Genomic DNA, 12,871 nt, shown 5'->3' with positions numbered 1-12,871 from the left:
CATCAATTCATTTGATGCGCGCAACAATTTAATTAAAGATCTCTTCAAATAATCAATGATACATATGTATCTTGAATTCTGAATTATTGCGGGCATGAATTGAATTGATGATAGCATTTCAAATCCTTCAGCTAAATTGATACGCGCTTTAATTGAATTAATGATCTCTTTAAAAATGAATTAATGACATCAACAATATTGAATTGATGCGTGCTACAATTCAATTGAAGAGAGCAATAATTGATATAATGCGTGCATTAATTCAAGTAAAGAGAGCAATGATTGAATTGAAGATATCTTCAATTATTTGAGTTTATGTTAATTTGGTGCGCCATAATGCCAAAGTTCTAGACAATTAAAGATCCTAGGTTTTTAAGTTTGAAGACAATTAAGAAGGGGGGGGGGGTGTAGATCGAGGTGGCCAGATAGTTCAGTTGGTGGAGCACCTGGCTGGAGATTCAGGGAACCCCGGTCTGCTGGTTGCGGGTCCGATATAATATAAAACTTATACGGTACCAATTTTGATGCATTTTCTCCTTCCTGTTACATGTACACACAGAACTTTACACCCCTGTGAACACTCTAAAATTAAACATTGCACGGGGAAATATTATTGATATCCACATCATGAATGCTTTTTCAGAGATGTCTCGATCTGTTTAAACATTTGTTGATAGAATAACTAAAATTGAAAACGGATGGAAATGGAATTTTTTAATATAATTCTTTCACATAGCCATTTTAGTTTAAACAATATTTATTCGTAAATAATTAGATAATGTTTACAAACAATGTCTTATACATGAAATAGATTGAGAAACAAGCCAAAAGGCTTATGTTAATCTCGCTCTAAATATCTTACAAGTAAGAGGTGAATGAAAATTCTAAGTAAAATAAGTCGTATACTAATTATTACAATACATGCAAAGAGAAATAGGAATAAGAGAGAAAAGCTGGAATTGAGTATTGCGAGATAAAATAACACACGTTTATATGTATGATAAGTGTCGATACAGATCAAATGCATATAAACTATAGACAAAGTTGAAATAATAAATTGTAGAGTTGTGCCATATAAACAATAAGTAATAAACACAGGTTTTCCACTTATTACAATTAACCTTGATGCACATGAGTATATTTTATATACAATATGACAGTATTACATGTAGATGTAGTAGAACAGCTTTCAGAACCTTCTACTTTCAACAAGAAATTTCTGGGCTAAATAAAAAATGCTGTTGTTCTCACTTTCAGATAAATTTTCATTACTGTATAACAATAATTCTACATTAAGTGGATATGGCAGTGTCAGAATAGTATTGGTCCTAACTCTTGAGTACATATTACAGCGTAAAAGAAAATGATCAATACTTTCTACTTCTCCACAAATGCAAAGGGGTGAATTAAATAATTTTCTTTGAAACATATGAAGATTAAGAGCACTGCATTCTAATTTCAATTTTGCATGAAGAGTTTGTCCGATTCTTGTTCCTAAATAAAAATTGTTTGGAATATTAATGACACTTATATTAAGATATTTCTTAAAGCTAGATAGAGATGGATTTAATTGGACATTTCGAGGAAGTGCATTCCATTTCCTTATTGTAGATGGAAAAAATGAATTAAAGTATAGCTTGGTTCTAGAGTTGATTTCTTGCAGTGAATTAGTTGCTCTTGTGTTGTAGTTGTGACCTTGATTTCTCAGAGACTGAATTATATTGTTTAGATAATTGGGAGTCATGTTATGGTATATCTTGTGGAGTTGAATAAGTCAATGATTTTCTCTACGCTTTGACAATGGATCCCATCCCGTTTCCTTATGTAGAAGATGCCTGGATGCTAGTCTATTACCTCCCGTAACTATTCTGGCTGCTTCTAACTGTATGTTTTCAATTTTATTAACTAAATATTCTGGTATATTGTCCCATATAATATTAGCATATTCTAGGACGGGTCTTGCAAATGAAAAATATATTTTTTGCAGAGTTTTTTCTATCTAAGATAAACTTGACCCTTCGTAATATACTCAGGCGTGAATAGGCTTTTTTCACTATTTCGTCTATATGGACTTGCCAAGATAAATTACTACTGAAAATGACCCCTAAATGTTTATGAGATTCGACTTCTTTTAGATGAACATCGTTAAATATCAGTGAAGAATGGAAAGGTTTCTTGACCTTATTAGATATAGTTAGACATTCTGTTTTAGTGGGATTAAAAGATACAAGCCATTGTATTGACCATTTGTTGATTTTTTCGAGATCTTCATTAAGCAAAGATGCTGAAGTGTCTGCATTATCGACAACAATATAAAGTGATGTATCATCAGTAAACAGTTTGGCCACACATGCAATATCAATGACCAAGTCATTTATATAAGTAAGAAAAAGTAGAGGACCAAGTATACTCCCTTGGGGCACCCCAGACCTAATGTATCCTATGTCTGATTTACTACCATTAATAACGACGTACTGTTTCCTATCATATAAGTAACTTCTAAACCAAGCGAGTAATTCACCACGAATTCCAATTTTTTCAAGCTTGTATAATAACCCCTTAGCCATTTTAATCTAAAGAGATAGTAAAACTCATTTTGGTGGGGGAAAATTGTCGTCCTAAATCATTATATATATTTTTAATATGATTTAAAAATTATATGAATGATATTCTTCAACTTCGACTGAAATCATGATTAATATGACAGAATGTGACTTGTACGAGTCATATTTGGACACAATTTAATTCCTTTAAAAAAATTGAACAAAATGGCCTTTACTATCCCTTTTTAAATTAATTGTAATTGAGCCTAGTTTGGCAGACTAATTTAATTACTTTTGTATTTGATTGACTAATTTTAAAAGTCAGAGTGAAAGCTCTTACGATCCATTTGGTTTCAAATTTGGCGCCAATATTTGGCAAACTTTTACTCTCGCTACGTCAGTGAGATTAGGAAAAACTGACGTGGTTTTCAGTCAATGGCGGAATCAAAACAAGAGGGACCAAAGGGGGTTCGACTTGTTGCCACTACCGTTTATACTTTGATGGCGAAGCATCCAGAGCTATGTTTCGGGATTTTTGTAATTATCACGTCTATAATTTCTAAATACAGTACAAGGTAAGGTAGAAAATCGTTATTTGGCATCATATTTGACTATACACAACTTGTATGAACTTTCATTTTCAACTTGCACTTTCAAATCAACACAACATATGTTTTGTATCACAACGATTGACATGCTCCTCCATTTGTTGATATGAATGATCAAATCTATAACGATTTCTATGGATGTTATAATGAAATTTGCAAAGATAACGTGTAACTTGATATTGTATTAAGTTCGAATTTCCTCGACGAATGAAACTATACAATGTAGTGCAGTGCTAATCTGCAGAACTTTAGCCCCGCCCACCCTCAAACCCCCTCCCCCCCCCCCCCCTCGGGGGGGGGGGGGGATAGTATAGCTCTCCGAGGGGAGCTTAAACCAGTGTGAGCTGTAAATCTCTCTCTTATGAAACCTATGGCAGGTGGAAGTTTGCAACAACTATTTTCTTAACCTGTTAAAAGTTTATTCAGGTGTTGTGTCTCTGTATTTTTACATTGCCACCTTGAGATTATTCTTTATTGTCAAAGAATTACTTACACATTTACCCACAAGGACAAACCTTCAAAAAATTACTGAAGTCATATATGTTTCAATATTATCACTTCATATTTACAAACAAAAATATCGAAGTAATTCTGTACTAAATTATATCAGTTAAAGTTATTCTAACTTGCTTTAAAAAATAATTGTTTAGCGAGATTTGAATATTGTAAGTTTTTCATATTCAATATATAGATACCAGAATTAATTTTCAACACTCCCTAAGGCCAAATAAAATGATATATGTGGTTCCAGTTATACTCCATTGAAGAAATAGGGTAGGTAGGTAGGGATTTTATTTTATTTTTTTTATTTATTTTTTTTAATGATAGATTTTAGCTGGAAACACAATTTTCTTTACTTTCACTTCTTTGCATGTACCACTTATTTATATGGTGTGATATATACCTATCAAAATTGGTAGGGATCACCCTAGTTTTGACAATATTTTAAAATAAAAAAAAAAAATAAAAAAATACAGAAAAAAAATCAGTGCATTTGCCAAAATCATGTTTTTGAACATGAAAATAGGAAATGATATTTCAACCAGAGTACTGTTTTTAAGCCCTTCCAAGTTTTTAAATCTATCCAATTTTTTTCAAAAATAAGGAGGGTGATTGCTCGGTATATTCAAACAACCTGAAATTTGCACTATTGTCTATGTAAGCACTCTTTAGTTCTAAGTCACTTTCTGTCTAGTGTTAGATGGCCTGTAGTAAGTGTTTACAGCTTAGCATTTTAGCGGTATTTATATATTAGCTACATGTATGAATGAACTTGTGGTCAAGCTTCACCTGAAGGAAAACGGGTCAAAAAACTATATGTATAGTGGTATATATTATGCATCCCTTCTCATAAAAGAAAATCTTGAAAAAAGTGTGCATTATATTCGGCAAAATACGGTAACTGATTTTGGAAATAGTCAAAAAAAAGGTTTAGGGTTGGGGTTAAAAAACTAGGGACGGTCGGGTAACCGGAACCACACATATTTTTTTATTTGGCCTAATTTACTATACATCTGAAGGAGCTACTTTTTTTGTTTATGGGTAGTTAAAAATAACATGAAAACTATGGTAATGGAAACACAAATAAATGCAATAGTTAACAAGGTTTGAATTGACTTGCAACATTATTACATCTCAATGCAGAAATGGATATGGAGTACAGAGGCCGCTTTAATCCTTCACTTTCATTATTATGATATTAGCAGAAATGGCTTTAAAGTCATTTTATTGAAATATACATGTGTAATATATTATAAGATATAAAAGTTTACTCATTTTATATACAGTAAAACATTGTACAACTTGAACTGAATACGGTAATTTTGTTAAAGACACTACTGCCTATTAATTTACAAATAAATGATAAATTCGTGTTACTGTTTCTCACTGTGTGAAGCCTTATCCTGTCAGGGATCAGGCCTGGAGACCATTAGTAGAAATTTTGTTTGAATGAGATCTCCTTTTTCCTTTTATTATTACAGTGTTCTAGATAAAGATGTGTTGTCTCCGCCAAAAACCCCACATCCATTCTTCCCTCCTGGGTCCCCGGTATTGGATTACCCCTGGGGTGACTTGATGCCAGTGGCCGACATTCTGATCAGAGAGGAGCTTCTGGTTGTGCTTTATTATGCTCCATGGTGTGAAGAGTCGATGCGAGCGAGATCAGAGTATTCAAAAGCAGCCAGATTCTTGCAGGACAAAGTAAAATACCATATACAAGTTCACAGAAATCTTCATATTAAATCAGAGAATTGAACATTATTTCATTGTCCATCACTGCAGCAAATGAATTTTCATATTGAAAACATTTGCTCATGGATTTTGAAATTTAATGAATGAGTTCATGAAGATTTCTGATTCATATGACTAAGCAAATATAGTATTGTGCAAAAAACAACAACAAAACAAAACCAAAAAAAAAAAACAAATCGTAATACATGAAAAAGAAATCTAGTTTTCATTTTGATTTGATTTTTCTTTTATTAAAAAATAATAAATAAATGTTTATTCGGTATTACATACAAACATATTACATACATAAATACCAAGGATAACCCTTGAAAGCTTATTTCCAATGGGGTCCTTTGATGCACGGATGTTTGCGCTAGGGGGTCATTTATGTGGGAGGAAACCGGAGTACCCGGAGGAAACCCACATGTGTCCAAAAGTTTATATACTTGAAGCCACTAGTCAGTTAAGCCCTGTGTCTCTCTATACCGTGATTTGCTGAGGCATACTGTCTAATACAATATTGTCTATGTAACTTAAATCCAGACTAATCCAGACATTCATGACCAGCTTTCCAGTCGAAATGCTTCCTAGCTGCTTTTTCTCACACAATCTTTCACTGCCTGCTGTGATACATTTTCTGTAAGGCGGCGGACCATTCCATAATGGTTAGTGGTGATTCTGTGAGAACCAGTCCTGGATGTTCGCTGCTGTGTGGAATCTCACATTGTCCTGTTGCAGAACATACATCTAATCATAGCTCCATTCAGAAACAAGTACCTCTTCCAAATTTTTGTGATATTTTATAGTGGATATATGCCCATTCACAGAAACAAGCGATGTCAAATCCAACTTGCTTATTCCATACTAAAACACAGCTGATGAGAACTTTAACATAATTTTCTAACAATGTCCAAACTTGCCCACCTTTTCCTAGTACATTTGTTAAATTGATAAAGGCTTTCATCTGTATTAAAAAGTCATATTACTCCTCCATGTCACCTGATCCCACCTGCTATATCCAGGGGTCCGTGTTTGCCCAACAATCTATTTTGTATTGCTTATAGGAGTTATGAGATTGTTCGTTGTCTTCACCTTTCATTATGAAAAAAATTTTGATACTTATGTGATGCACATGGGTGTCTGATTTCTATTTAGGTTCTGTGGTGTCTGCTAGGTGCCACCCCTTCTGAGGAACATATCTAGAGTGCCCGGTAATTGAATAGTTTCTTTGAGCTAAAGTCCATCTCATAGTCCATTTGGACCCTCTTAGCACAGTCACTCACAATTTGCTGTGATGATCTCAAAGGATGAGAAGCAGCAATTTGTGCAGTCCTTCATTGGTTTTTAGCATCAACAATTTTCTTCTGGCCAGATCCTGGATGCTGTATCTCTGAATTCCCATCACAAAATTTCATCAGATTATCACACTATTTCTGTGCTGATGCGGCTCCACTTTTATTTATGAATTTAGGGAATATTTCTGTTGTCAATTTCTGACTTCTTTGTTATCCAGATATATATGTTGTGTACTAAATGTATCATCACTTGGCATCACATACTGACAAGGGGAATCACTCTAAAATCTGTTTCAGTATTCGTAACTGTTTACAGATTAATTATGAAATTATCTCTGAATATAATCAAATTGTGAATACATACAGAAAATTCTGGATTTTTCTTGCACAATACAATATGATTTTGCACAATGCTATATACTTTGAGAACTCTCAGCGTCACTTTTCTGATCACCTTTCTTTTATGACATGCACCATTCATTCAGAGCAGAAGTTCAGATTTTACTTGTGTTGCAGGTGCCATTTGTAGCAATCAACTGCTGGTGGCCACAGGGACCTTGCAAGACAAATTATAAGTTCCTCAGATTCCCAGAAATCTTTGTGTACCACACGACCATAGATGGACTGCGTTACTCAGGTCAGTTAATTATCAAAATCTGGGAGGATGTTCAAAAAATAAATTTCACATATTTGAAAATATGTGAGGGTATGAACTGCAAAGCTTCATGCTGGCGTTCTTCATGAAGCATGTTAAAGTTTCATGAAAAGTTTGCCATTGTGATATGTTGCAGTTCATACCAACATATATTTTGAAAAATGAAACTTATTTTTTATATTTAGATTCTACTTTCATTTCTGTTGGAATCAGCAGCCATTTGATTAAACATATAATGATTTATCAAGATTTATACGGGCATAGTTCACAACTGCAGTGCATCCATGATGAAGTGGCTATCATGACAATTTTGTAAAGATATCATCAAGTGCATAAACATTGGAAATGTGTGTATATATATTGTTATATTTAATGTATATATTTATATATATAGTTATTTGATATATATATATATAATTATGTGTTTTTATCAGGATGATATTGATGTATTTGTAATAGTCTTTGAAAACTTTTTTAGGCAGGGGTGGGGTGAAGAATCATCTTAATAAGGCCAAAAATGAATTCAAAAATGGTTAAAGAGTTCTTATAAAATCTTTATCATGAAAACATGGTTAAAACTATCAAGTTGTTACTATCTGATTTCTGTTAATTGTCCATAATGATACCAATCTATATCTATAACCATTTTATAAAGCCAGACTATCCTTTTTTCTTAAGAATTAATTTATTGTATTCATTATTCAGTTAACCCATAATTATACTGCATGTAATAAAGCAAAAGTAAAATTCATTATCAGTCAAAGTTTGAACTTTTAAAAATTCATTATTTACTGACATATGGAAAAAATACTGTTTTAACTTAATCTATAAGTCTGCAGAAATGTATTTGAGTCAAGGGTGAACAGATACATGTACTTGTTACTTTCTTTGGCCTTAATAACATTTGTAGAAAAGTTAAATATTTATATATTAATGTTACATTTTTCATATACAATGCCAAATTATTAGTCAGGGTTTTGACAAATACACTGTAATGCATGATCCAAAGGGAAGTTCACTGTTTGTCAAAACCCTAACTACTATTTTGACATAGTACACAAAAAGTATAACATTATTATAATCATGATGCTGATTATCCATATTTTTTCAAAATGTGATACTTGTTTTTTTAATGGATCAAAGGGTGATCACTCCAAATGTAGTTCCAATGTTGACAATTTGCCACCCAATTACAAGCTGTAACATCAACACAGCTCGTCCATGCATGTACATCTGCTACCATCTTGTTGGGAGATTAACACAGCTAGGTGTCTTATGATTAAAAACTGTGTTATGATGCTCTGATGCTCAGCCAAAGCAACTTTGAAAATTTCAAGGACAATGAAATTAAGGATTTAAGATTTGATACGAGCAATAATTTTACAATGTTTATCTTGTTACCCAGTAACACAGGCGTCTTTTTGACTAAAAGGTGTGTCATGATGCTCTGATGCTTAGTCAAAGCAACTTCAAATACTTCAATGACCTAAAGATTGAAGATTTTAATAATTGTACAGTGTACATGTATGTAACAGAAATTTACAAGTCAAAGGTTTTCCAGATAGAGGTTTCAATTAACAGTTTCTTAAATAGACCCAGTTGTCAGTGTGTTATCGCAGGGATATATGTATTAGTCCTGTTAAAAAAACTCTAGCGAAAATTTTCAACCCTCAAGAAACCAAGATGTAATCAAGATGTACATCAAGCTACACCTCGGTTGACAATTGTTTTCTTGGGGTGAAAATTTTCAATGTTACCCTCAACTACATGCAATATTAATATAATATATGATGAAGACTTTTGGGGATTGATATTTGAAACCATGACGTCACTGACTGCATTCTACAGACTCAGTACTGATAGATCTCGTTACAATGCTTTACCTATCTTTTAAATTGATTGATTAACTTATATTTATATTACAAATCGCATTTTCCTCTATGTACCAACCAATTTCAGCAAGTGAAAAATCCGTTTATATTGACTATGAACGGATTATGAACTAGTTTAAACCATGCGACGGAGAGAGTGTAATGATTTGAAAAAATACAACATGTGTTACAAAGATCTCGCAAAGTCCCACCCTGGATTAAGATTGTGAACTTATGTGGATTATCATCCAGATCTTGTGGTCTCCTAGCTCCAAAATACAGTACGATGTTGATAAAAGGCAGGCTAAAGTGTGACGTCATGTCTATGTTTTGACGTACGCCACAATACGACTGTGACATAGGTGGATTTTAGGAGTTCGTTTTATGCAACAAAATATTTCCTGACTTATACAAACAATGTAAACAAATGGTGATTTAGTAAATAAATATAAATATAAGAAATGAACAGCACTTTTGAACTGTTCATGGTCAATATGAACTAATTTGGATTTGAGGCAAATTCTCTGTGAATCGCGTTAGTGAATCACTAATGCGATTCACAGAATTTGCCTCAAATTCAAATCCATTCATATTGACCATGAACAGCTCAAAAGTGCTGTTCATTTCTTAAATGACTGTCATTGATATGACTGTTCTTATCAACATTAAAGTCCATGCTTTGTTGTATTGTACGTGTACCACAATTGATACGTTTATCTGATTCTGTGTTTTGTAGGCCCTCTGTTAGCCACAATTAATACGTTTATCTGATTCTGTGTTTTGTAGGCCCTCTGTTAGCCACAATTAATACGTTTATCTGATTCTGTGTTTTGTAGGCCCTCTGTTAGCCACAATTAATATGTTTATCTGATTCTGTGTTTTGTAGGCCCTCTGTTAGCCACAATTAATACGTTTATCTGATTCTGTGTTTTGCAGGCCCTCTGTTAGCCACAATTAATATGTTATCTGATTCTGTGTTTTGTAGGCCCTCTGTTAATCACAATTAATACGTTTATCTGATTCTGTTTTGTAGGCCCTCTGTTAGCAGAGTATATTGTCCGATTTGTAGAAGAAATTATGTATCCTTTGACCTTTCTGTACTCGGAGGACATGATTTTGAATTTTGTCTCAAAAGAAGATGTAAGTAATTTTACATAATTCAAATATGCTGGCTTTTTCATTGGGCAATGTAACTAATTGACCATTATCACACGGTCATGATTTCCATAATGAAACAGTCTCACACTCCTGTTTAGATATAATGATTATTCTGTAAAGCTGTTCTTACTGAAAAATATATGCATAATATATATTTATACTTGTAGAATTCCCTCATTGGATTTTTTGATTTCAATTCATCACCACAGCCCCCAGGATATATCCAGTTTTACTATGCAGCAATGAGATTGCTGGAGAAAAGTAAATTTTTACAGATGATTTTGTTAATGAATTACATTTAAAGCATCATTGGAAGCCCATTGTTAGTGTCTTCCTTCTGAAGCGAGACTGACAGTGGGGTTGCGATGATGTACATCTACAAGACACACATGAGCGATGTCGGTAGTTATTTTCCTCGTAGTATAGTGATATATACGGCCCAGCCAGAATTTAGTGGTACCTTTGCTTGACCAGAACATGCAACTTTTTTTTATCGCTAGTCTCTACATGCCACGACTTGATTAAAATTTAAATGATTTGCTTGAATTAACACTGATGTTTCATTCACTGCACATGTAAATATCAAACATTTCATGTTGCAGTATATGAAAAAGTTTAAGGATAAGCAGGGCAGTGGCTTAAAAAACTCACTGAATGATGAATTTTCCAATGAATTTTCTTCATACTTGGTAAAATCATAGTAAAGGGGAGACTAAATACAAAGATGTCCAATTCATGTAAGGATTTTTGTCATTGAAATGAGTTTTGGGCAAGGAAGAGTTATCTTCCCTGAAAACCAGTGAAAATGATTAACATTACCTCATAGTCTTGTTTAAACTTTCTCTGAAATCAATTTCTGTCTAAAACTTGCATAGACTATTGGGAATGGAAAACTTTTCAATAATTTTAAGGTAAACTCAGGTGACCTATTGCAATTGGTTGTTGTCCGTTAACAATTGGAACACTTTTAACTTCTTCTTAACTACTATAATATTCCAATTCTTTTCAAACTTGGTATGAATCATCTTTGGGACAACAGGGACATGAATTGTAAATTTCAGGACTCCTGCACCCCTGGGGCCCCAGGGGTGGGGCAAAAACTATCAAAAATTTACCAATTTTCGAAAGTCTTCTTCTCTACAACTGCTCTTCCACTACTATAACTGCCATTTTTCATCGTATATACTGAAATGGTATACCTTCAGTGTTTATATTTAAGAATTTCAGAGAACTATACAAATCTGTATATTTTTCAATCTTTTCTGAAAAAATAATCTGTCTGATAATCAAATACTGAATCACAAGGTCATTATAAACCATGGATGTGCATTACATATTAATTAAGGAAGTCTACAAGAAATGAAAAATAAGAAAATTGCAGTGTTTGTAAATTTTGATCTTAGTCATCAGATATTTTGTGAATAGGGTCACTGAGCGCTAAGCATACTACATGTAGGTCTAAATTTGTGGTTCACCTACAGCTGGTAATGTCTGAATATGAAAAAATTCTTGATGGGACATAAAAACAATCAATTATATTCAAAGGAGGAGGGACATAAAAACAATCAATCATATTCAAAAGAGGAGGGACATAAAAAACGATTAATCATATTCAAAGGAGGAGGGACATAAAAAACAATTAATCATATTCAAAGGAGGAGTGGTGGAAAAATTTGAGAAAAATGAAGAAAAAAATCCCTAAAATTGCTATGACATCATAGACTACTACAAGACATAATATACAGTTATTGACTGGGTTCGAGGACATAAGACATATTCCATGAAAAAGGTTTGTATTGACTCCCATTGGGAATGTCTTTTGAAAGTGCCAAACTGTGGTGATTTTTTTTTAGGTAAACTAAAAATATTAACACTCAGGATCAAGAAAATGTAAAAAAAAAAAAAAAAAAAAAAAAAAAAAAAAAATAGAATTATAAAAGTTTTCTTTCCTTTCACTTTTAATTTTATTTTTAAAAAAATTGTTGCTAATGTCACATTTTTTTGACGGAAAATGACGTTAGCAATTAATAAATCTTCTGTTTACTAAATAAGTTATGAAATTATTTAACTACATGGCTCTTTTAATGAAAGATTTAAATGTAATCTATATACATTACATCAAGACCACATACATTTATCACCGATTCCACTAGTTTAAAAGAAAATATACCCAATATCCTAATAGATAGTTATATTTTTCGTGTTTCTGCTCTACTTTTCATATAATGAATTCTGTATATCATCAGGAGTCAAATCAGTGAACCTCGCCATTACGTAAACAAATCAGCAGACCAAGAATCATGTACACATAACTTGCGTATAACAGCTTTAACAAGAATGAAATAAAAATATATAAACTTAATTTTATACAGTTAATTCTAGAAAATGATGAACAAATAATTTTTTACGTTCTTCCTGTCCCTACTTTGAAAAAATAATTGAATTTCATCTTCCGTTGCTGCTGCAAAATGCTGGAAAACATAACTCGAGTTAGCGCCATATGACATCA

General features: G+C 32.8%; 1 protein-coding gene across 1 annotated transcript in view; it reads left to right on the top strand.

The window, feature by feature from the left end:
* Nucleotides 1–2,952: 2,952 nt before the first annotated feature.
* LOC125671920 (thioredoxin domain-containing protein 11-like) overlaps nucleotides 2,953–12,871 on the top strand; it is a 42,452-nt gene continuing 32,533 nt past the window's right edge. The window contains exons 1-5 of the mRNA XM_056163629.1: nucleotides 2,953–3,118; nucleotides 5,134–5,353; nucleotides 7,195–7,315; nucleotides 10,238–10,344; nucleotides 10,530–10,623. Of these exons, the coding sequence (XP_056019604.1) occupies nucleotides 2,979–3,118; nucleotides 5,134–5,353; nucleotides 7,195–7,315; nucleotides 10,238–10,344; nucleotides 10,530–10,623 (682 nt within the window). The 5' untranslated portion in view covers nucleotides 2,953–2,978. The remainder of the gene's footprint in view (nucleotides 3,119–5,133; nucleotides 5,354–7,194; nucleotides 7,316–10,237; nucleotides 10,345–10,529; nucleotides 10,624–12,871) is intronic.

This window comes from Ostrea edulis, chromosome 4, assembly GCF_947568905.1.
Source record: "Ostrea edulis chromosome 4, xbOstEdul1.1, whole genome shotgun sequence".
In the NCBI taxonomy this organism is placed as follows: domain Eukaryota; kingdom Metazoa; phylum Mollusca; class Bivalvia; order Ostreida; family Ostreidae; genus Ostrea; species Ostrea edulis.
This window is presented reverse-complemented; position numbering and strand designations above follow the sequence as displayed.